We start from the raw sequence: 26,374 nt of genomic DNA, 5'->3' as shown, positions 1-26,374 counted from the left end.
TGATGTGTTCTTGGGTTTAGTTTGCCAGTATTTTACTGAGTATTTTTGCATCAATGTTCATGAGTGAGATTGGTCTGTAATTCTCTTTCTTAGTAATGTCTTTGTGTGGTTTGGGTATCAGGGTAATTGCAGCCTCATAAAGAGAGTTTGGCAATGTTCCTTCTGTTTCTATTGTGTGGAACAATTTGAAGAGCATTGGTATTAGTTCTTCTTTGAGAATCCTGTAGAATTCCACACTGAAACCATCAGATCCTGGGCTTTGCTTGGTTGGGAGACTTTTGATGACTGTTCCTATTTCTTTAGCAGTTATAGGTCTACTTAATTTGCTTATTTGATCTTGATTTAATTTTGGTAAGTGATATTTACTCAGAAAATTGTCCATTTCCTTTAAGTTTTCCAATTTTGTGGAGTACAGGGGCACACTCATCCATTGCTGGTGGGAATGCAAACTTGTACTTTGCAACTCTAAACATTTTTTCTTTATTCTATATGTTCTGTAAGCTTCTTTTATTTTCATATACATATCTTTCTTTAGGTTGTGAAAGTTTTCTTCTATGATTTTGCTGAATACATTTTCTGTGCTTTTGAGATGGACTTCTCTTTCTTCTACCCATACTTTTCTTAGGTTTGGTCCTTTCATGGTGTCCCATATTTCCTGGATTTGTGTTAAGCTTTTGTTAGATTTAACATTTTCTTTGACCAATGAATTATTTCCTCTATTGTATCTCCAACACTTGAGATACTTGAGATTCTCTCTTTCATCTCTTGTATTCTGCTGTTTATGCTTGCAGATCATTTTCCCATATTTTCCCTTCCCAGAATTCCCTCAAATTCTGTTTGCATTATGGTCTCTATTTCAGTTTTCAAGTTGAATTCTTTCTTTCACCTGTTTGATTGCTTTTTCTTGGCTTTCTTTAAGAGATGTGTTGATTTGTTCCAATTTTTTGTTTGTCTTTTCCTCCATTTCTTTGAGAGAATTTTTCATTTCAAGGGCCTCAAACATCTTCCTAAAGTTATTTTTTGGTCATTTTCTTCTGTTTCATCTGTATCATGTTCAAGTCTTGCTGTTTTACAGTCACTAGTTTTTGTTGGTGTTGTGTTGCTCTTTGTGGTGTTGAGTATGTTCTTACCTTGTCTACCCATCTTTTCCTCCAATTTTTGTAACTGGGGCCGTGTCTCTGATGATCATTCTTCCAGGTACCAGTGGCTCAGATTGCTCCTCATGGTGGAGTGGAGGCCACAGTTCCAGTCACCCCCAGAGGTCACTCAGCATTCCCAGAGGTTGCTTGGCACTCCCAGAGGTCATTCTGCAATCCTAAATGTTGTTTGGGCCTGCTCCCATGGAGGCTGCAGCTTGGGCCTGCTCCTGTGGATATCCCTAGCTTGACCCTGCTGCTGCAGAGGTCACTGGCCTGGGCATGGTTCCATCGAGGTCATTGTCTCAGGCCTGGTCCTGCAGAGGTCACTCACTTGGGTCTGGTCTTGAGGAGGTCACTTACTTGGGCCTGCTCCAGCAGAGGTCCAGTTCAATATTTTAAAAGCAATCCTGCTATCTAAATTTGTAGAAAGTACTTCCTGAATTCTCAAATGTAACATGAATAGATAATATGAGATCCTACAAATCTCATTTTACAAACACAAAACATTTAAGGCCTTAGAAAACAGTTCCTCCAACTTGCATAGGGTTTGGGGTTTGACCCAAGATCTCAAATGAACCAAAAAATATGGCACAGGATGCCAGTGAACAGTAAGTTCCTTGACAAAGACAAAGGTGCCCCATTGGCATAAGACAAAAATAATAATCCAAATTAATGCGGGGTGGAGGGAACAAGGAACGTGTAGGTAGAGGCTGCCTGTCTGTGCCAGCCACCCAGAACCAAAATAATCACATAGAAACCATATCATTTAAATCACTGCTTGGCCCATTATCTCTAGCTTCTTATTGGCTAACTCTTACATATTAAATAACACATTTCTATTAATCTGTATATTGCCATGTGGCTGTCACTTACCGGCTAAAGTTCTGGCATCTGTCTTTGGTGGGGCTACATGGCTTCTCTCTGACTCCACCTCCTTTTTCCTAGCATTCAGTTTAGTCTCCCGCACCTAGCTCTGTTCCCCTATAGCTCTTCTATAAACCCAAAGCAGTTCCTTTATTTATCAATGTAATCACAGCATACAGAGGGAAATCACACATCACCCTCCCTTTTCTGTTTAAATAAAAAAGGAAGGTTTTAACTTTAAAATAGTAAAAATACATATAAAAAACATATATCAAGCAAGAATTACAGTTACAATATTTATATCTACTTTATCTTTTATCATAACTAAGGAAAACTATAACTATAAATTCTTCAACTCCATCAAAGACTCCAGAAGGATATGATATTATCTAAGTATACAGGAAGTACATTGTAAGTAACTTACAAAACTCTAGGAATGACAGAAACATCTCGCTGCCTGGACAGTCACCCAAAGTTCTTCTGTACCATTAGGTTATCCATCTTCAATCTACAGGCCCAAAGTATCCAGCAGACTTTTCCACAAAACAGGAAATTTCAAAGACAGTTCCGCCTCTATTGGCAGTTTGTCAGTCCCTTTCTTCTGTGTCCTTCAGAATGTCTAGCAGACTCTTTCATGAAGTAGGAATTCTGAAGAACCATCTCTCATCTTTAGGCAAGTTCAGCAGTCATTTTTCTGCGGTCCTGCACGTCCAGTTTATCAAGCAGTCCAGGCTGCACGTCCAGTTTATCAAGCAGTCCAGGAAAGAGCAGTTTTTTGCTCAAATGGCTAACCAACTCCATAAGGAGCCTCTTCAATGCCCATCTTCCTTTTGAAGTAGACTGGTGCTACCAGGAGCAGATGTGTTTCATTGTCATGAAAAGTCCTAAATTCTTAAATATTTTAAATGCCATACTCTGTAGTCTTTGAAAGGTTTGAAGAATGCCTATCCATCTGAAATACATATCTTTTCCTCTAGAAAATCTAACCAACATGACTACAAGCTTGACTGTTATCAGATGATTATCTATTAATCTATATTTCTTAGATATACATTACATTTTAAGTGAGCTACATAAACACAATACTTTAATCAAGTGCAGAAACACATATACAAACATAACAAAATTGATCTTAAATTTGTATCAATAGAGCAAGATCCATATCAAAGCAAATCTCTATAGCATATTCCCCTTTAAATAAAAACAAACAGTTATAGATAATATTTGGAAATATGGGCATAGTTCTGTCCAAACATTTTCCTGCTGTTTATTGGGCGATGTAATTTTTGGGGGATGTTCATGGTGCCTCTCTGTACTGAGCTCCTTCACAGTCAAAATTTTCAAAGAAAACACAATAATATACACAATCCAGACTCTCTGTGAATTTTCCATTGTTACATGGCTTATTATTCTTTCTCTATTACTTTTTAATATTTATTTTATTATCTTTACTCCTTTAATCTATGACTGCCTGTACTCTGTCTCTTTAAAGACTTTATCTTTTTTTAAAACCATTTGCTTCTTTTTATAACTGTCTGTATCCTTTTTCTTCTCTCTCCCAAGCCTATGTACATTTATCTAACACTGCAACTCATGCAGAGGTCTTTTTTTTCTGAATCTGTCCCATTGTGTATCTGAAATTCTTTACTGTCTTGAAGAGCTTTTAAAATGGTGAGCAGCTTGGTTGCAGCAGCTCTGGTGCTGGCTCTACCTTTCTCCACTTTCAAAATGGTGGAGGTACAAGTACTGCCAGCTCTGGTAGGTAGGAGCTATGCTCAGCACTTTAACTCTGAGAATGAGCATGCAGCACCTAAACCCTTTTTATCTGAGTAATAGCTAAATCTGCCATGCAGAGCATTGTGCTGCCTGGAAATATCTCTGTGTATGGTGGTGGGAATCTGCCATGCTCTCCTGCCTGTGCACTCCTAGCAGTCCTAATCCCACCACCTGCCCAGGCAGGGAGCACTGAGCTTCAGGCATGGTTTCAGATGCTTTCCCAAGGGGGTATACAAGCACCTGGACCCACAAACCCCATTGAAGTGCTCCATAGCAGGATCTACAGAAAGAGTCAGAGTTGGCACCTGCAGCACGGCCCAGAAAGCAGGCGTATCAAAACTGTTGCTTTTTTTCCTGCTACCACTGAATCAAGAAAAGCTCTCTTAAAGGAGCCGCAGTGTGCCACCAGCAAGCAAAGCCCATTGGGGAAAATAAATGCAGCTAAACTTTGTTTTTTTAGTGTCAAGAATTCCTTTCCAAGCCCTCTCAGGTTTTACATGAATTTAGCCCACCGCATTGGCATGGCAATTTGTAGGTGGAGGCTGCTTGTTCATCCCAGATACCCAGAACCAAAATAATCACACAGAAATCATATTATTTAAAACACTACTTGGCCCATTAGCTCTAGCTTCTTATTGGCTAACTCTTACATATTAATTTAACCCATTTCTATTCATCTGTATATTGCCACGTGGCTGTCACTTATCAGCTAAAGTTCTGGTGTTAGTCTCTGGTGGGGCTACATGGCTTCTCTCTGACTCCCCCTCCCTTCTCCCAGTATTCAGTTTAGTTTTCCCCACCTATCTCTGTTCCCTTATAGCTCTGCAATAGGCCCAAAGCAGTTTCTTTATTTATCAATGGTACTCACAGCATACAGAGGAAATCCCACCTCAGGAACAAGCATCTCATGACCCCGGCCAGTCCTCTGAAGCTGACACTCTCAATACACACTCTATTTCCATATTGAGTCACCACTGTTTCACACTTGGAAAAGACAGAGCACAAGACCACGTACAGCATGCCCAGGACCTGAGTGTCCTACATCACCCTTCACCCCAGGCACTTAGCAGATACAATAGAGTCTGTACCTCAGAGGGGTTCGCATAGCTATTTTAGAAACAGGGGAACATTTCTAAAACATCTCTAAAAATTGATTTAGAGATAAAACGTAGTATTAACAACTGACACTAGCAAGATGAGAGAAGCCAAACATGCAAAATACCCCTCTGTTACTTTTCCACTGCTGTGATAAACAGCATGACCAAAAATTACTTGGAAAGGATTTGGTTAATCTCAGAATTCTCAGGCCATAATCTATAACTGAGGGATGTCAGGACAGAGGATGAAGGCAGGAACCTGGAAACAGAAACTAAGTAGAAGCTGTGGAAGAAGGCTGCTTACTGGCTTCCTTCTCGTGACTTGCTCAGCCTGCCTTCTTATACCATCCAGGTCCACTTGCCCAGGGATGGTACCACACTCAGTGTGCAGGGCCCTTTCATATCAATCATTAACCAAAAAAAATATGTTCTTTTCCCCAGATAACTGAAACTTGTATCAACTTGACAAAAAGCTAGCCAGGACACCATGTTTTCATTTTAAGGAAAGTGTTTCCTATATTATGTGCTTCCTCCAGATTATGTAGCAGTCAGACTTCAAAACTGAGCATCAGAGAAAATGTAATCACTAGAGCCCTGATGATAAGAGAAAAATCAGTGAAAAATATCCTAAAATTGAACATTTTGTCACACTGTTGAGTAACTGGGAAACAAAAACCTTTAACATTTCACCAAAATTTATAAATATTTTTCATTCTATGTTCTAAAAGGCACCAGGTAAAACAAACATGCCAAATACACTACATGTATTAAATATAATTATTTTCCACAAAATAATTACTATTTTTAAAGAATTTATGTAAATTAAATGACAATTAATACATTAAAAGATTTAACTATACTATGCTTACAAGTAAATGCTATACATACACTCAAGTAAATATTAGCTATGGCAATAACTATATCAAATTAGGAAAAATAGTGTATTAGATCATCAAAGATTAAATGTTTCTGAGGAGTATCAGTATTAGACAGAGGTAAGATATTTTAAATATATTTTTAAAAATAGTAAAATAAATTCTTTCTAAAGAAACATCTAAACTCTAATCTATAGTTATTTCCTGCAACAAAACTTTTCACTGAAAATAGACAGTATTTATGATACCATCCCTAAGGAAAACCATCTCACGATGGTAACGTAACTTAATATCAAATTTGTTGACATCTGGAATGAGTCAAAAATAGAAATACATAGCTGGTACTACTTCCATCATCTGCAGTATGGTAATGGAAGCAAGGGAAAGATGCCCTCCCCAACTCACACCTACAACCTCTAGCTAGCTGGTGAGGGAGCTGACCCTCCCTTTATCAGCTGGAACACTCAGGAAAGTGAGCCCTGTACCTCATCTGGGCAGCACAGCAGAGCTGACCGACCTTGTTGATGGCAGCCAGGGGTGAGCCAACCCGAGAAAGTGAGTGTGGAAGATCTGGTCCAACCTCTTATTTGCCATATGGTGGCATGGACAGGGGAGAGATGCCCTCCCCACACCCCACTCCCTATACCTGAGGCAGGTAGGAATGCAGGCCCTGATGTCATAAGAGCAGGTGAGCTTCCCCTGCCTCTCACCAGCTGTAGTCCTTGGGAGAACAGGCCCTGCACCTCCCCAGCCCCAAAGTTGTGAGCATGGGAAAGATGTCCCCACTATGCATCTGTCATGTGGGGGTATGGATGGGGAGGTGTGCGTGAGCTCACCCTAAGGGTGTGAGGATGGAATAGGTGGCCACACCTCCGTCATATTCCAGGTGGTAGTGAGAGTGAGGAGAAGATGCTCTCTCCCCTTCCCTCTGCCACCTGTGGTGGGCAAGGGAGCTGACCCTCCTCCTTACCAGCTGCAACACTTCAGAAAGTGGGCCCTGCACCTCATCTGGGCAGCACAGCAGGTTGATTCTACTAATGGGGGCACAGGTAAAGAAGTCCAAGAAAGTGAGTGTGGGAGATCTGGCCCCCACCTCTCATCTTCCATATGGTAGTGTAAGCAGCGGAGAGATGCCCTCGTGCCTGCCCCTGCCACCTATGGCTGGTGGGAGAGCTGGGTCTTAAGAGTGGGAGAAATATTCCTGCCCTTCACTAGCTGCAGGACTCAGAAGAGTAGCCCCCTCACTACTGGTCAACCTCGCCTGGGGTACAGTAGATTTGGCACTTATGTTGTAAGTATAGGAGAGCCAACCCTGAGGGCACAAAAGCAGGAGACCTGGACCTGCCCCTTGCTCACTGCTGCAAGTGGTAAACTTTCCAACACTGTGCTGGAGAACTCACCCTGGTGGTGAGGGCAAGTGAGAGCTAGCGGGCTAACCAACCCTACAGCTACCCAGGCCCAGAACCAGGGTTATAAGTTGAGCCACCCCATCCATGATCTGCCAAAGCACATGAAGGGGCCTGTTCTACAGATCTTCATAACACAAGGCAACAATGGGATATGCAAGAGGAGCCCCGGTGAGGAAGCAGCACACTAGTGTGGCAGAAACCAGAGGCTCGACCAGAACAATGACTCTTTGCAATGAACACTTGCAAGCAAAGATGGACAAAAGGTTTTGGGTGGTGGACTAAGTGCACAAGAAGCGTAAATTCAGTGTGAAGTTTCACAGCTTCAGAGAGTGGCTATTCTAGCCATATAAAAGTTCGCTGAGGTATACAGACTTTGGGTCGGGTTAATTTCACTTTTGCAGTGTTTATTTTTAAGTTCTTTATAATAAAGTTTTCACTTAAAAATAACTTAAGATGATGTTTTCCTGGTAATGCCATTTATTTTGTGACAGACATTTAAGAAACATTCGTAACAATTAATGTATCACTTCTCCACGCAAACATGTCATGGAACTAGTATCATTTCAACTGTATTTTGATTAGTTTCCACATATATACATATGGACAAACATAAATACACATATATACTCACATATATGTGAAAGTAAGTCATGAATCCAAGTTCATTTCCTCTTTTGGCATTTGAAACGGCAGCAGGCTTGCTTATCTCATCACTCAAGCTTTCTACTGGCACCCTCTTGGAAGGATGCAGATACAGTAGCTCTTCAGGTCTGAGAAGGGCTTCGTGGGGAACCATGTTCAGCAGAGTTGCAGAATACTTTCACAGCAGATTTTAGAACGTTTTTAGAATTTTAGATCGTTTTTAGAACGATGTTTTCTTTTTATCTTGTTTAGACCCTAATTTTTTTTTTGGCTTCTACTCAACCATGGCATATACAACTTAAATGTGCCAAAAATAAAACCAACCCCTTTTCAAATTCAAATCAACCCAAATTCAAATCAGAATTGAATCAAGGCAATTTTAAGGCTGAGTGAAGATGCTAGACTGATGGTGATTACTGCTCTTACTATGTTGGGGTTAACACAATGGAGAACTAAAGGGATAATGACATATAGAAGAGAAGTCACATGTTGAATTCCTACATGAGTACAGAGAGGAACTGAAGAATAATTGAAGACTGGGGGTAAAGTTCCTACTGGAAACCATTGCATATAGACACAAAGCAATGAAAAACATAATAATCTTGGAAAATTCAGAGTAGTGTGTTTCTCAGAAGATACTGCCAGATCAATAGGAGCTACAGCCTCAACACAACAATCATAATAAATTACCTTGGTTTGGGAACTTCAAACTTCAGGTATCTACAAAATGCTAATTATATAGATAAGGTATATGTTGCCAGTGAGCTTATTAATGTGTTGTTAATAGAATGTGATAAGTTGAGAATGGTGTAGCTAGTGGGTGACACAGAATTGCAATGTATAATGAAGAAACCTAACTTTATTATGTTAGCTCTTGAAATTACTATAGTCACCATTTTTAAGGAACTGCCACACTTTGACAGAATCAGGCATTTTACAATGGAGATTATGAAAATTGTTTGGGATTTCAATAGCATATGGATAAGGCACACCGTGTAAAGTATGTAAGAGAACCAGGTGGTGGTGGCGCACGCCTTTAATCCCAGCACTCAGGAGGCAGAGGCAGGTGGACCTCTGTGAGTATGAGGCCAGCCTGATCTACAAGAGCTAGCTCCAGGACAGCCTCCAAAAGCTACAGAGAAATGCTGTCTCAAAAAAAAAAAAAGTATATAAGAGAAGGTTTGTTCCATTGTAATGGTGTGATCTGGAATTCAGGTAGTTAAACCTGTTCCAATGTCAAAATCATAACACATAGTGATGATAAAGAGAAATGCCACATAAGCTTTTGACAACTAAAAGTCTGCTCCTTGGAGATCATATACCTTGTTCTTCCACTCTTACTAAGTAACAGACACCTGTGTGGGGTGATTTACATGACTCACTCACAAGGACACTTCCTGATTACACTAAATAAAGCACACACAAACCCGAACACAGCCTGTTTTCTGTGACAGCATGGGTAATCTCTATCTGTACACAATCTTCGAGTACCCATTATGTTCTAGGTGCTAAAAATAAAGTGCTTTAGTCAGCCAAAGTCTTGCTAACCTGGCACACTTGTGAGACATACAGTAACAGAGTATTGCTCTGTAGGAAAGTACATCAGGGAGGGTGAGAGCAACATCAGGGAGGGTGAGAGCAACATCAGGGAGGGTGAGAGCAACATCAGGGAGGGTGAGAGCAACAGGACGGAAGAGGAGAGGGGAGCTGTTCCCTCAGTCATGACAGAAGCTTTCTTGAGTTAATTGTGAAGCAAGATGTTAAGGGAACGATGGAGGCTCATGAAGATTTGGGGTGAAGGCAGACATATAAAATAAAGAGGCCAGAAAGCATAGACACTTCTCCTTTAGAGAAAGTGGGGAGACTGAGTCAAGAAGTAAATGAAACTGATAATGCTCACGAAGTTCCTAAAACTTACAAGGCTTGATAGGCCCTTCCTCAAGGTTATTTAGGCACTGACAGCTGCGGGGGGTGAAGGACTCTCCAAACAATCACGTTGCCTTCAAGGATACAGCTTTTGTGATTTGCCATTCATGCTGGGGTGGGCTTTTCACTGATGCAGCTACCTTTGAGTCATCGAAGGTCTGAAAGAAACCCCTTACCTAGACTCCTTTAAACTTCAAAATTCTTTCTTTTAGCTATTTAGAAATAAATTAACACATGACCATTTTGGTTTGAGGATATATTGGTTCTAAGGTATTTCTGATCCCCAACTAAAGCAACACATTTGCTTTCTGTACACTGTGAAAGAAAAACACAGTAAGACTGATGTAAAATCCCATGTAAGCTCATGATGCATGGGATGGAAGAGTTTACATTATCAACAAAACCACTGTAGTTCAGTGGAGGTTGAAGCAATAACGTCACAATGTGGAGTCTATTTTGGAGCCCAAGTTCCCTTCCTATGATTCCTTGTCCAAAGTCCTTACAGCCAGTGTCCTCCATCATTCAAGACTTCTCAGAGTTTGGGAACATGAAAATACACCACATAGTAAACAATGTCATCATCAGGAGATGGGGCACATTCTCATTAAAAGCTTGGACACCTGGCCAGCATTAGTTGTGGAGTAAAATCTGAAAAGGACTAATTCAAGAATCTTTATCATCACATTTTATGCAGTGTAATTATTCAGATATTTTGCCTATATAGTTTTGAGAGTGTCTGACATTTATAATTTTTAATGCGAGGTTGTAGGCCTGAGTGATGAAAATAAGTCCTGTCTTAAAACAAAATATATCATCTGGACTTGATATACACAATCATCTTACAGGAATATGTTTCAGTGGAGTATATGCAAATTCACACATTAAGCAAAATTGCAATAAACCATTTCATAGTTCATGATTAAATATCTGATATAATATTTATATCGTTTAAATGTGTTTGCTATATATCAACTAATATGGTCTTACCATCAAGTTCTGGACTGCAACCAATAATACTGTAGAAGCTTATAATATTTGAGAGGTCTATGGGACCCTATTGGCCAGAAATTCAAAAAGAGGTAACCCATTGGTACAGAGGTTTTTTGGTAGCACATGGCATATAGTTGGGGTACTATCCCCTCCCCTTTAAAGGGTAAGTCCACTGAAACAGCACACACACACACACACATACACAAGTGCACACATGTGCACACACACATACACACAACCTCTACAGCAGTTTCCATGAGGCTTGTTCATAAGGCCTTTTATGTTACTTATCTCTTCTCATACACTCTCCTCTACTTATAAGTGAGTCTCAGAACATGAATAAATTTAGCTTATACTGAATTGGAAGTTTCATCCATATTATCTAGCTTTTATTGTCTGGAAGGTGCTATGAACACTACCAGAGGAGAAAAGCAATCATCAATCTCACCTAGCTGTAAATTCTGTTTGGTAAGATATAGTCACTAGTGCAATAGTGGCATAAATGTTATGGGTGTGACTAATCACTTTTTTTATTGCATTTAAGGCTTGCAACCTAACACCATCAATGTGCCCATGAGCCTGTTGGATAAATAAGTCAAAGGCCCTAGGGGGAAAACTTACTACTGTTATTCTGTTAAATGAACATAGTAATGACTCCTAATGACTTACTGTTAAAATCATAGATTAGTGAACACTCAACGCTCAGCAAAGAAGCCTCTTCTTGCAATAGAGCATAGTTAACACAGAATCCCACATTGGTCAATATGCCAAAAAAAAAAAAACCAACGAAATATCAGAATACTCAGTCCTAAATAGATACCCCTCCCCTCAAGGCTTGGGGATCTAAGTGGAAGGGGGGCAGAAAGATTGTTACAAGCCAGAGGTAGTGGATGACTTCAAAGAAAGTGCCTTCGAGGAACAATAGGGTAAATGCATTTATGAACACACAGTGGCAGTGACAGCATGCACAAGGCCAAGCTCAAGCCAGACAGAAATCCCTGCATGGAGGAGAGGAGGGAAGCTGGGCATGAAGCCCCACCCCTAATGAGGAACTGTCAGCATCTGATTGCTGATGAGAGATGGAAAGTCAGTATTCTTCAACAGAGTGACCCTAGTCTATCAACTACATTCAGGTGCGGACATAGGGCCCAGTAGCAGTTGGGCAACACAAACTGGACTTGGTGTGCTATGTTTTCTTGTTTTAACAAGGACTCAGAGTGACCAAGAAACATAGGATGAGAATGTGATGATGGGTGGTAGGGAGGTGAGGGAGAATGTGGGAGGAGCTGGAGAGGAAGGAATATGATCAAGACACACTGTACAGAATAAGTGAAAACCATTTTTAATGCTACTCAAAATAAATAGCAAATATATATAAAGAAATGCGCCTAATTGCTAATTAATGTACTAATACAACCACTCAAATTAAAGGAGTATTTCTTCAAAGCAGCCTGGGGTACGTGCCTGAAATCCCAGATTTGGGAGACTAAGACAGGATGATCACTTGTTAAGGAAGAGCCTGAGCTACAGGGCACCTGCTTCCCACAAAAGTGCCTTTCTTTCCCCAGTGACCAGAAGGGGCAAGTTCAAGTGAGTCCCCAAAAAGGCATGGGGTGCAGCAAGAAGCACATTCTACAAGTCTCCGCAGCCCATCTACCTCACTTTGGAACTGAGCAGTGTGTTTTCCTGTCCTGTACTCCAGCTCAGACCCTGGGGGTGGGATGGAGGACAAGGAATGGTGGGAAACAGGTCGAGGGCATGAGTCACCTAAACTTTGGCCCAGACTTATTCATACCCAATTCCCACTGTCTAAAACTAAGAGGATTCACTGTCTAGTACTGTTTAGTTCAAGTGTGAGTGCTGTTATTTTTAAAGGAAGTTATTAAGAAAACAAGTTATTAGAAATCTTTTTATTTTTACTTTTAAATTAAATGAATATGTGTGTGTGTGCCTGTGGATAAGCTCGTGTGTGTGCATACACCTGTGGAATCCAGAGTTCAGCCTTGTGTCACTTCAAATGAACAGATTTGAGGCAGGGACTCTATTGACCTAGAGCTCAGAAACTGCTAGGCCCACTGTGCACCTAGTCCTAGGGACCCTTTTTCTTCTCCACCAATGGGATTACAAGTAGGTGCTGCCATGCCTGGCTTTTCCCATGAGCTTGGCTTACATTTCACAACTCACCTCCTCGGTGTCTGGGGCCTGTTTCCTCATGACTACAATTCTTCCATTTCTTCCTTTCCTATCTGCATCCCTGTTTCCATCTCTTGTCCTACTGATGTATCTAAGATTTCCAAACTCTATTGAGTATGAGTGTAAAAACTAGACATCTTTCTCTTATTCCTGATTTAATAAAATACTTCAATGTTCCCCACACACATACCCCATTTTGCTTAATGGGGTTCCTTAATTTTGATTCCTGGGCTATAGCATATTGTCTTTATTGTGTTGAGATGTATTCCTTCTATTCCTAATCAATTTTGACTTTTTGATAATAGTCATCTTGAAAGTTGTAAGGAATGGGTCATTATGGTGCTGTTTTTATTAATCCCCTGATTAGTGACACTGAACAATTTTTCATACATTTATTAGCCACAGTATGTGTTCTCTGGGAAAATGTCCATTGAGGGGTTTTTGGACATTATTAAGTTGGGTCACCAGGTTTTTGCTACACAGTTCTATGAGTTTCTTGTGTATTTTGAACATTAATATCTTTTCATATACAGGTTTGTAAATTTCTTTCCCATTGCACACATTGCCTTTCCATTTTGATGATAGGTTTTCTTTGCAGAAATTTTTTAAAAATTTATTTATTTTATAATTCAGCATTTGTGTCATCTCAGGGTAACAAGAAAGATGAGGGGACAAAGTCCTCCCTAGAAGAAGTCTAGCTAATAAATACAAGAAATGTTAGAATTTCACTTTCAGAATGTTACCTCTAGTGAAAGATGCTAGTTCTAAACAACTATGACCAATGGATTCTAAGCACATTTAGGTAATATACCTAACGGAATGCTTTATGATGGATGAATCCGGGCTACAATACCTGAACATAATGAAGAATCTTACCACTAAAAGAGAGACAACATTTTTGAGACAGGATCTCATGTATCTCTAGCTGGCCTTGACCACAATAAGTAGCCAAAGATGACCTCAAACCGCTAATTCTCCTGTGTGCAACTCTTGGGTGCCTGTGCCACCCAACCGGATTTATATGGTACAAGACACAGAACTTGAAGCTTTGTACTTGCTAGGCAAGCAATCTACCAAAAGCTACCCAAAAGACACCTGCTCTCATTGAAAATCGTTTCAAGTATTCATCAGAGCACGGAGACAGACACAAGAAGGCTGTAGAAGAAACAACGGTCTCAGAATCAGCCACATGTTAGTTAGATACAACTGTGTGCAGGGGTGGAGGGAAGAGATGAGAGTCGATATGATTTAAAGATTTATTCCATATATATATGAGTGTTTAGATGCAAGTATGTATGCATGCATGTATGTGCGCCAGGTGTGAAGGTCAGAAAGGGATTCAGATCCTGGAACTGGAGTTACAGGCAGCTGTGAGTTACCATGCAGGTGCTGGGAACTGAACTCAGGTCCTCTTCAAGAGCAGGAAATGCTCTGAACCATTGCATCATCTCTCCAGCCCCTAGGAATCTTTTTCTTTAATAAAGTCCCACGAATTTATTTTTACTGTTGTTGTCTATGATTTTGGCACATCCTCAAAACGTAACTACCTGAACTAATATCAAAGAGCGTTACTCCTTTTTTACTACAACTTTTCTTCTAGGAGTTTTAAATTTTAATGTATGAAAACCCTTTGAGTTGGTTTTGCCTATGGCATAAGATAAAGGTCCATTTTATTCTTTATTCTTTTTACATGTTTGTATTTGTGGGTGCTTAAGCATGTGGAGGCTCAGGGATCCATTTGCTTCTGTCTCCCCAGTGCTATGATTACAAGTTGTTGGGATGCCTTGTCCAGCCTACATACCAGGGGGAGGAGCTTGGTCCTGTCCCAACTTGATGTGGTTATGCCCATAGTAGGTCTGACCCTTTCTGAATGGAGACATAGGAGGAAAGGATGGGGAGGGGTAGGTGGAATGCTAGGGTAGAGGGAACAGGAGGAGAGGTGGGAGAGTAAACTGTGGTCAGTAATGTAAAATAAATTAAAAAATTAATTAATAAAAAAAAGTATGTATATCCAAGCCCAACTGTTTTATGTGGGAAAGAAGATCAAACTTGGGGTCTTCTTGCAAGGGCTTTAGTAACTGAGCTCTCAGCTCCAATTTTATTCTTTTGCATGTATGAATTCAAAATAAATATTTAAGCTATGATTCTGGCAACTCCTCGTTTAACAAGTAAAGAGAAGATTTACCAATATGAGAAGACTCAGGACCACATAAGTTTTCCTCTTCAATTCAAATACATACATATACATAATAACATGTTAAAATATATTTGAGTGCTAACCTACTTCAGGAAACATAAGGCATCTGTGGAATCATGAAAGAAATGACTTTTGTATGGAGTTTTAGGCCGAATGATTTACTGCACCTCCCTTAATCCTTAAGTTGCATATTCACTGCTATATTTTCCTCTAACTACTGTCACTTAAATTGTCATGGAGAACAGGGCAAATCAGGGTCAGTTTATATAAGCGCCATCAATCTGAAGAACTTCATCAGTCTTTATTTCAAGGCATTATGCAAAGAAAACTGACATTAAAAGAGCCTTAACTGACAGCAAATGAAATCAATCAGCAAATCACTAAGCCATAATAAACTCACTCAATTTGCAGATAACCCTTCCCGCTCAGGTCTTCACCTAGGCAGTCCATCAAACAGGAAGATAACATGAATAGCAATTCTGGCTGTAGCACTTGAAAGTTCAAGTGCTCACAGGCTCCAGTCTCTTAATAATAAGCCACAAAAAGTGATAGCTAGCAAGGTTACGCTTGTGCTTAAAACTGGCTTCAAAAATGAGAAAAGAGAGAAAAGATCAAGTTTAGGATTTAGCTTTTGCCTTTTTGCATTAATGACAATAATTGCATCCTACATCACTTTTTCTATTGGGGCTGCCTACAACTGAAAAGTGTAACATAAAAAAAAAATCTGTACTCTTTGTTTTGTCACTTTTCTTTTTTGATAAGTGCTTATCAAATATTTTACACATAGACAAATATCACCATACTTCCACAGAGTTGGAATGTGAAGTCCAAACAAAAAATGTAAATAATGCAATCACAGTAACAAAAGGGGTTTAAAGGAAAATACAAAAAGAGTAATAATGGCTGAAAATCTCCTAATTAAGACAGAAGTGTATGGTGAGCATCCTCCACCTCCACCTTGGCAATGATTTTAAAGTACACTGGAACAAAACACTGCAATTCTTAGTATTTTATTCTTCTGAAGGCAGATGTACACATCCTCCATCAAAAACTGGTAAGAGTCAAATCACTAAAATATTCCTCAATGCACTTAGGTCAGTATTCCTGATCTTCACAGCCCACTCCAACAAAGCCGCAGTTCACACAGCCCTTCCTGATGTGGAAAACACCTTCACATGCACATCGTCTCATCGACCTTCTCCCAGTCCTGTGAGCCAAAGCAAGACAGCTCCATCACCCTTCCAGAGGTGGGAGTGGATGCTCGGGATGCTGATGGACGTCAGCCCGTTGTTCTGGTTCCCTACATGTTCTCTGTAATACCTTGATGCCTTCCTCCTTAGAAACGCAACACTTTTATCCTTTCCAAATGTCATCTGTTAAGAAGCTACCGTCCTAATTAACATGATGTTTTAGCACATTCGGTGATGAACAGAGACCTGCAGCCTCACTGCTTCCAGCTTCTGCAGAGTTGGTTTGTTTGCTTACATCTGGCAAGAGCATCTTAATCATAGCTCGATACCAATGTATCTTATACCTGACCCAGGAACATGAACCAAATATTAAGAAACACTATTTCAAATGTGCCACATGCTCCTCACAGTCATCCCAAAATGCACCATGGGACTCCATTTCACAGAAGAAAACACTGATGTGCTGGAAGAGGGAAGCGCTAAGAGCTCTGGGAAATGGTGACTGTGGGACCAAAGCCCAGTTGCACTGTTGGCACCCAGAGAAGGATACTCCATGTTTATTCTTTCCAAATAAAGCTGTGTCCCATGGGAAGGACAGTAGGTATACAAATGAAAATCCCTGCTACCTGCAACCTGTGTTCAGAAGGAAGGCTTGAGTCAGCTCCACAGCGGAGGCACACGGCCTCTTCAAATTCCCTTTAATACCAAGGCTTTACTTCCTTTCTAAGTATGTCTTCCTCAAAAAAATAAAATTGAAAAATTAGGAAGATTACTTTGTAAATCATACCCATTTAAAAGTTAGTTTAGTGTTAGCTCAGGCCACTGATACCCCACTGTTGCCACGGACGACACAATTCAGTGTGCGCATGCCCAGCAAGCATGGGCCTGGGAGAGTCTGCAGAACTGCCACAGAAGCTTCTGCAGTTCCATTCTCTACCTTCATGTGTCACTTCTCTTCTTCCAGGAGAGATGAAAGGTCACAGTTCTGACCCAAACAACAGCACATACAGTGAGATGTGAAATATCGCATGCATTAAATATTTCTTAAAGCACAAACTTAGCAGCTTTTACCAGACAGTTTCTGGCTATTGGTGTCCAAGACAACATTGCATCAATGGAGTTAAAGAAAAATACCTTATCATGACACATCATTTGAAATAAAACAGAAAAATTAAAAGAGAAAGGGTAGCATGCTGTCCTGTAAAACTGATACACCCCCCCCAAAAAAAAGATAACCATGTATTACTGGGTTAAAGACAATACTTACAAAACAGTATGTATGACCTAGTTATTATTTAAATATGGAAATACATTATAAATAAATAATACTTGCTTATGAGCTTGTAGTTACGGCTAAAAATAACAAGAAAGATATGCAAAGGTTAGCTCTTGCTGTCTGGATGCCAAATTTTAGATGATCTTAATTTCCTTTAAGACTCAGTGGGGGTATGATTTTTTTGTCGATTATGTACAGCTTTCATATCTTTTAAAAATATCCAATTTTTAATGTTAGCAAGTTTTCTGACAAGTTACATTTTTGAGACAAATGTCACCACATACCAAGGAAGACGATACTGTCATAATAATACACTATATGTTATAAAACTAATGAGCCAGAGTAATAATATTTTTAATCAGATATACTTTTACTTTAAAAAGTAATGCTTGTTATATTTAACAAGATTTTCACTCCAAGTGGCTCATTTTCATGTTTAAAAAGATAATAGTTCTCTGCAGATGGGATGACATGAAGAGAAAAATATCAAGATAGTACAGTCTTATAAATGACATTGTCTAACATCTCTTAATTTCTAAGAATGCCAAAAATGTATAAGTTTCTGGCAGGGCAATTAGAAGGCTGCAGCACTACGTGTTCCAAGAAAGCGTGTGGAAAAGTCTGCTACAGATGATTGCTGGTGCTTTTATTCTCAGACGGTTTAGGTACGGATACTATTTACTTCACCCTTTTTCAAATAAAAAGTTAAAATATTTCCTCCAGAAAATTATTTATAACTTATCAATAGCAATACAAAAATAGCTCAAAGAAATCGATAGATCTAATAACGACTATAAATGTAAAAATGATGGTACCCCAAAAGTCATGATTAGAGCATAGAACAAAAACAGTGAGCAAGGCTCACTGCATCCACAGGAAAGCCTGTGTTGTTTAAAGTCTTTGTAAGTAAGTGCTTTCAAATGAAGGCTCTCTAATGAAGTTCTCTTAAACACATATTTATAAAATATACTACGTTTCCAGAGGTATAGTTTATTATGCACCAAGTCTTAAAACACTTTGACTCAACAGATTGGAAGATTCTCAGAGAAGTGTGGCTTTTGAAATCCTTCGCCCATGTGTACTTGAGCCCCCTCTGCTCAGAGCTCTCGGGCTGCAGTCAGGAACAAGGCTGTTCCCGACCTCTGGAAGCTGTCATGCATGTGGAGCTCTGACAAAATCTCAGCATTTACAGCGTGTCTGTTCCTACCCTGTAGTTGGGCTGGATGAGCCCATTTAACCGTCACATCAGTGTTGAGCTGGGAACTGCTACTCTTGTTTTTGGAGAAGAAGAGGCTAAAATAGACAAGTCATATTTAGCTAATCCTCTTCTGGATTTCTATTTTCTACCTGAATGAAATTGTATTTTATAGAAAAACCCTAGTTTCATTCTTTCTCTCTCTTTGTCATCTTAAAATACAAACACAACCCAGTGACCCATGCTTTGCAGAAAGTAAAGGGCCACAGTTAAGAGCAGAATGCCCTGGTTACCCCAGTCATTAGATGTCTGGTCTGTTGATATCTTACATCATCTCAGTGGATAGTTTAGTCCTTTGTAAAACAGAACCGATTGCTTCTGGGCATCAGGCTAGGACACAGTAGTAAAAGTGAAACTGAATCGCAGACTCTGAGCAGACCTGGAGGGTCTGCTGCACACAGCAAACATGTCACGAGCGGGCTACTGCAGTGTTTACTGCCGAGCTGAATGCTAATGAATACAAATATTTATTGGTCACTTGTCAATATTTGCTAGATATTAACAGCATTACAGATCAAAATTACTTTAAAAACATACTTTGGATGTAAGATAAAAGTCAGGTACTATCTTTACATAGTCTGAGCAGCACGGCTTTCATTACGAAGTCCTCTGGAGTCACACTGGCCATTTTAGTTAAAGCTTTGGTCTGGGCAGTTTAATTTTTCTTGGCATTACAGTGACAGCTTAAAAGGCTATTAATTGGAATATTAAAACACAGTTTTAAACTTGCCATAGGCACTTAGACAAGAGGTTTCACTGAGCACATGACCTCCCTGGAAAAGTAAACAGGAAGTTAAAGTGAGCTGTACTTGATAAAGTACTTAAACTTCTGAAGAAAGAATGAAGGAAAGGTCCCGAACTACCACCCTAGAAAGAGAAGAGATAAACCCCGGGCAGCAGTGGAGTGAGCCCATTGTTCCCTCCACTCTCTCGGGGCTTTCTGCTGCCACTCTACATCCACTGCCTCACTCACTGTTAACACCGGCCTGTAAAATGGGTGCAATTCACTTTGAAAATAAGAGACGCTGGGACAAAAGGCTAGCACTTCCACATTAGTACCTGAAGAACATACCTGTATCCTCACTCTTCCCTAGCAGTATTCACAAGTAAAGACATGGAGTCAACCCGAGGGTATATAACATACGAATGGATTAACAGTGTAGATATATACAGGTTGGAATATTATTAATCAATATAAAGTAATATCTTGGCAATAATAATACACATAAGTAGAAAGGATTAATGTTCTGGTGACACAGATGAACTTGAAGACCATTACGGTCAGTGAAGCAAGCTGGGCACAGACACCCAAAGCTCCATGTTCTCATTCATGTGTGGACGTTAATGAGATGCTTTCAGGGGAAGCTGAGAGGCTAGGAGGGCGGGTGCCAGAGTTATGCTGCACAGTGCAGTGGGTGTGGTTTCGAGCCGTTTGCTATGTAGTTCCAAATTATAGAAGAAGGGATTCTGAACGCTCCCGACACCAATAATAACGTCTGAAGTGAAGACGTGCCCTAACTCCCTCCATTTGATTGTCACCTACTGCTACATATTGCACATATGCATGGAAAATACTGTACTCCATAAACACACACTATTACTATGTGCCAATTAACAAGTTTTAAATACTGAATTCCTAAAAATATGTAGTTATAATGAACATACACATTATCCTGTAGAAAGTTGAAAAGTATATTCTAAATTTTATTTGGCTATTGAATGGAAAGCTGTATCTGCAAATTTGTCTACAATATACAATAAACTATAACCGACACAAATGTATAATTAATATCTTCTAAATGGAATAAAAATATGTTTCCAAGGTTTACTATCATCACTTACACAGGCTGTTTAACCCCTCAGTGTCAGACTGGGCACTTTGGCTTCACAGTCACCTACTTTGAGACTTAAATTTGTTCTGCCATCTACCAGACTTGGATCTGAGGAGAACGGCCTGCTATGGTTGTTGTTCCCCACTTTAAAATGAAGACACTGCCACTAGTCCGGCAGTCGCTTTAGAAAACCGAATGGCTTGACAAGGTCTGGACACGGAACTGAAACAGAAGCTGTCAGCAGCAGCAGCAGCATAAATTTTATTGTCTTTCCAACTTTCTAACTACCTGATATTAGTAAATCACAATGTGTGCTGTGGATAGCATATGAAAACTTACCTGAGCATTTGGTATGTGGTAACATGTACAACTGTTAGAAGAGTTAAACTATAAATTTCTTGCACTTCTTTTTGGCTATTCCTATATATCAGAACCATAGAGAATTAATGCTTTTAACCTCAAAATAGCATTCCTAGAATAAGTTTCCTTTAAATCAATAAGATCTAGTTCAGGGGAAATCTTTATTTGTAAATTTTGACAAGAATAAGCCTGTGAGAGCAAATCAAGATAGCCAAATACAGAATTATTTTACATTTACTAAAAAAAAATTTCAGCTCATATTGTATTCAAGTCTAAATTTGTAAATATTTATAATCAAATTTAAAGCACACATTTAACCTTGTCCTAAATAATGGTAAAGCCTATAAAAAGTAGAAATGTTTTATGCCTAGTTATAAAATTATATTTTTAGATAAAGAAGCAACGGACATTTTTATTTGCATAGGATGACCTGGACTCTAATAACCAGTTAGATGCAAAAGTTAACACAGACCACACAAACCAATATTTGTCCAAAATTAAAACTAAACTTTTAAATGCTAATAGTGGGTTTAAAAAAGAAAACCATTTTGCTTTTAAATATATTGGGCAATCAAGAGAGCTGTTAATCTCCTTTGTAATATTGGGCTTCCTATAACTCACATAATACTGATAAGTATTTCCAAATGAAGGCTTTAGGCTCTAAAGGAAAAATAGAGCATGTGCTGAATTTTGTCTTTTCCAACTTACAATGTAACATAAACCTTAAGGAATATGATCACAAAAATGCAATCATGCTAGAACAGGACAGCCACAACATTTGAAAATGAATGATTTTGACAATAAGTTCCTGAATTAAGTTTAAAGTTACCCAAGGTTTCAAGAATTGATATTTTGAGCTTTAATGAAATGGCCCGGTTTGTACACTGTAGTGCAATGCTCAATGAAGCTAAATATTAAAAGGTAAAGAACTCTTTAATGCAAAATACAGTCGGGCTCTAAATTTTTCTGATATTAAAAGGTGGATACATTTTAGAATTAGCATGGAATTTTTCCAGATATCTCTCCTGAAAATTTTTATGTGAAATAACTTATTTTAAAACAACAAAAGCAACAAATAGTGATCAGCTTGAAAAGACAGCAGCCTCATCTCTTACCATCCTCCACTGATAGGAAAGTAGTCCTTTAATATTGCACTTAGACATAAGCACATACTTTTCTTTGTGACATGCTTTTCTGCATTGTTTTAATAGGCCATTTGTGGCGTTAAAGAAATATGTTTTTATACTATATGATAGAAAACATTTATTTGCATCTCATCTAAATTATTCACAATAGTTTGAGGCTTTCATTCTCTTCCAATTTGTACAATTTATTTTTCTATATATTTCAGTAGCAAACAATGTTATTTAGACTCTGACCTGGCATGCTACAACCTCTGGCCCACCCTTGAGCCCCTCCATTGCAAAGGTCTCCAGGTGTAGTTTGGGTAGCTGCAGGGTGAAGTCATTCCTGCTTGCTGCAGTCCGTGACAGCGAGATCTGATCTCTGACCTAAAGGGAAAAAAACAGCATCAATGGTAATTCCCCTTCAGACACATTAACTGGGATGAACTGGGTCCCCTTGAGCCCACTGAGTGGACTTGCATTGATCGCTGGACCTGAAATCCATGAATAAATTTAGGACTAATTGATTTTTCGTTGCAAATAAATCTCTAATTCAGAGTGCTGGGGGAGAATGTTAAGAAGAAAAAGCATCCTTCTGCTTGAAATGAAGAGGGAGAAGAGGCGCAGGAGCCTTCTGATCAAGACGCTTTGAATTATTCTTTCACCATTCCACTCAGAAGGGGGGGGTAACAAAATCAAAAGCAAGCTGCAATCCCCTATGATCACTTTCCTAAAAGCGTGTTTAGCTGATGCTAGATCATGTGTGTTATACACAATAGTCACTAGGTACTGGGTTTTAAAAGAAAAACTTCACTATGCATACTCTGGGATAAGAACAAACACACTCATCACAAAAGGATACTTAAAAATGCACGATGCACAAGTAAGATGTTTCTTTAGCCCTCCCAGACTTACAAAATTGTAGGGCTTAATTAAACTTAAGTCTTAACAATAAACATATAGAAACCGGCTTGGTCACAAAACGTCTAAGTGAGATAACTGGAACCAAATCAGTAGCATTTGTACTGTAGTTTAAGGATCCAGGAAGGTAAGGACACAGGCGCGACCAGATGGAGTTCTAATTCAGAGGCCCTGCAGGCAGTTGATATCACACTGCCACCTTCTGGACAAACCAGCACACACATGACTAATACAAAGAAACCCCAGTATTTAGTCTTATGAATTCTACAGTCTAGTTTGCATTTCAGATAAAGTTCTCACTTTTAGTCAGTCAGCTGAGTAAGATGAGTTTTCATTATACAGACACATTTTCTACCTTTTGGTGTCCTTGGGTAGGTCTTTGAATGTTTTTTATTTGGTATCCTATATTTAACAAATACTATAAAACTACCTTATATGATTTGGGGAGACAGCTCAGTGGTTAAAGAGCTCCCCAGCATCCATGTAAAAACCAGGTATATGCTGGAGGTAGGCACAGGTGTGGTCCTGGGGTTCTCTGGCCGCCCGGTTCAAACAATCCAGAGCTCCAGGATCAGCGAGAGATCCTATCCCAAAAAATGGGGGGGGGGGCAGTAGAGGAAGATACTGACATCAATCTCTGGCTTCCATACCCCTGTGCACACATGTGCTACCTCTGCACGCACATGTGCGCACACAAACATCTCAAAGCTATCTCTCTCTATCACACACACGTGCACACACACACAATCTAACAGCCATATTACAGTTTTTTATGTAGAAACATACATCAAATATGGTATGAAGTATAAAAAATAAGGTTAACTGCCAAAATGAACACACTTATATATCTTACTTTATTTGAGCAGCCTCAGCTATAACATTGTAGTTCATGCCTGTATTCTTGGCACACAGAGGCTGAGGCAAGAGAATCACAAGTTTTGGGTCAGCCTGGGCTACATATCAAGATGAAGGTCAGCTTGGACTATACAGAGATAGCCTAATTCAATCAATCAATCAATGAAATAAATAAACTCTCCATTTTTCTATTCTACTTGGGCAACTTGTAAAACTGTTAGAATTATTTATTACCATATAAATCAGTTATGAGAAATACAAACATCTCACAGGCTGTCATATTCTGTAGGTTTTTTATTAAACCAGAAAACACCCATAAACAGACAAAGACATCTTTAATTGTCCATGCTAATATATGGATGAAAATAAGAATCCTTGTTTCTCAAGCTAGTCCCGAGATTTTCTATCAGTGAGTGAATGTCCAAGGGAATGCTGCGAACACAGCAGGAGGGGTATGTCACACAGAAGAGTGGCTATTACATGCTCTCTGGAGTCCTAATTCACAATGTGTGGTTTATCTCCAACAACAGTCTTCTGTCCTGATGAAAATGCACTGAACTTCCTTAGCAGGACAAAATAAACTACATTTTACAAACAGAGCTGCTCCAGGTTGTACATTTCTTCAGTATACACACTTTTTCCTCTTCCTTTTTTGTCACCAGTGATCACTCAGATAAAAGAAAACATTAATGTGGATTAAGGTACTGAGAATTTATCAACATCAAACCACTAGTGTTTTGCCTTCTACCCTTCTGAACCATAGTCAATAGATCTAAATATTTTACTGCACCCTGGCCAATTCATTGTTTGATGTTTAAAAACTCACCCAGAATCAAAGAAAATTTATTAAATTTGAGCCCCCAAATGAGATACTATTAGCTTTGAAAGTCAAGTTTAACTGCGATATTGATGATTCTCTTTTTTCTGTGACAAAATTCACTAGGGAATTCCTAGATGTCAAAGTACAAAAGCAGATTGCTAATATGGGCAAAGAGGGGGAACCATGCAATGCAGGTGCAGCCCACTGCAGTGCGAGTATGGGGTTATCTTTAACCCAAGTGGCATCGGACACTAGCCTGCACCCACAAAGGCTTGGCATGCAGCGAACAGAGAGCCATATCTTACATTCGCTAATAAAGCCTTTGGGCAGAAGCTGAGGCTCTTGGCATTTAAAATGTGGATACTTTCAGTTCCCCAGCTTGGCGTTTCAGGACTAAGCTCCACCATCCTGAGGGCCTACAGGCACTGTGCTATCATGCCCGGCCTGTTTTCATGTGAAATACTCCTAATTAGGCAAAAAGGACTCTGCTGAAAGTTGGCAGTGCTACTGAGAGGCCCAGGACAAATCACAGATACCACATCACAAGTACTTCCACTAAAATTCTGAGAGATTTTCCTCCACTTTTGAATTATACAGGAACTTTGAAAGGTGTCTAAAAATGTTCTTCAAATAGCTGTAGGAAAAGTTTTTAGAGAAATCTTGAAAAAGGATTGTGTAGGGTTTCTTTTATCTTAATGCATGCAGGGAGTGAAACCATCCAGCTGAGAAGGTATGGTCACTGACACCGGGACAGGGCAGACAACAGCAGTGCCGGGGAGGAGGTGCGCGAAGGGCCCAAGGGAGAGAGGACTCGGGGTGAGAACAGTCAGAGGCTGTGGGAACTTCCGGAGACAAGGGGAACTGACTGAATGGCACAGAGGACTCTCAGGCCATGGCATCTGCACCCAAGGGAACAAAAAGGCTCAACGCCAAGTAACTAAGAGACATTTTCAAAGGAGAGACCTTGGCATTTCCTAGAAACATTGCCCACTGAATGCAGAATTACTCTTTTCCAGAAAGAGAGTCTAAAGCAAACTCTTAACTACTAAAAATTTATGAACAAAATTAGAAAAATACAGCTATTTTTTCTAAAAGGAGTTCATTTTTCTTTTGGGGGAGAGGTGTTTTCTTTATTCATTTTTTCGAGACAGGGTTTCTCTGTGGAACAGTCCTGGCTATTATGGAACTAGCCCTGTAGACTAGGTTGGCCTCGAACACACATCAACCTGCCTCTGCCTCCCGAGTGCTAAGATTAAAGTTGTGTGCCACCACCACCCAGTAGGAGTTCACTTTTTGAAGTTCCTATTTTAATATAAATTGGGATTTAAAAATCAGTCACATGTTCATGGATTAAATTATAATTTCAAACCAGGCAGTGATACCTTTAATCCCAACACTTGGGAGGTAGGGGCAGGTAGATCTGTGAGTTTAAGGCCAGGCTAGACTACAGAGAGAGTTCCATGACAGCCAGGGCTACACAAAGAAACCCTGTCTAAAAAAATGGATGGATGGATGGATGGATGGATGGATGGATGGATGGATGGATGGATGGATGGATGGGAAGGTGAGTGGATGGAAGATAGATAGATAGATAGATAGATAGATAGATAGATAGATAGATAGATAGATAGAT

At 39.6% G+C, this 26,374-nt stretch overlaps 1 protein-coding gene across 1 annotated transcript in view; it reads right to left on the bottom strand.

The window, feature by feature from the left end:
• Positions 1 to 26,374, bottom strand: part of Ccdc171 (coiled-coil domain containing 171) — a 351,463-nt gene that overhangs the window by 61,153 nt on the left and 263,936 nt on the right. Inside the window, exon 24 of the mRNA XM_005352686.2 lies at positions 22,401 to 22,532. Within this exon, the coding sequence (XP_005352743.1) occupies positions 22,401 to 22,532 (132 nt within the window). The remainder of the gene's footprint in view (positions 1 to 22,400; positions 22,533 to 26,374) is intronic.

This window comes from Microtus ochrogaster, chromosome 10 (assembly GCF_000317375.1).
Source record: "Microtus ochrogaster isolate Prairie Vole_2 chromosome 10, MicOch1.0, whole genome shotgun sequence".
NCBI lineage: Eukaryota > Metazoa > Chordata > Mammalia > Rodentia > Cricetidae > Microtus > Microtus ochrogaster.
This window is presented reverse-complemented; position numbering and strand designations above follow the sequence as displayed.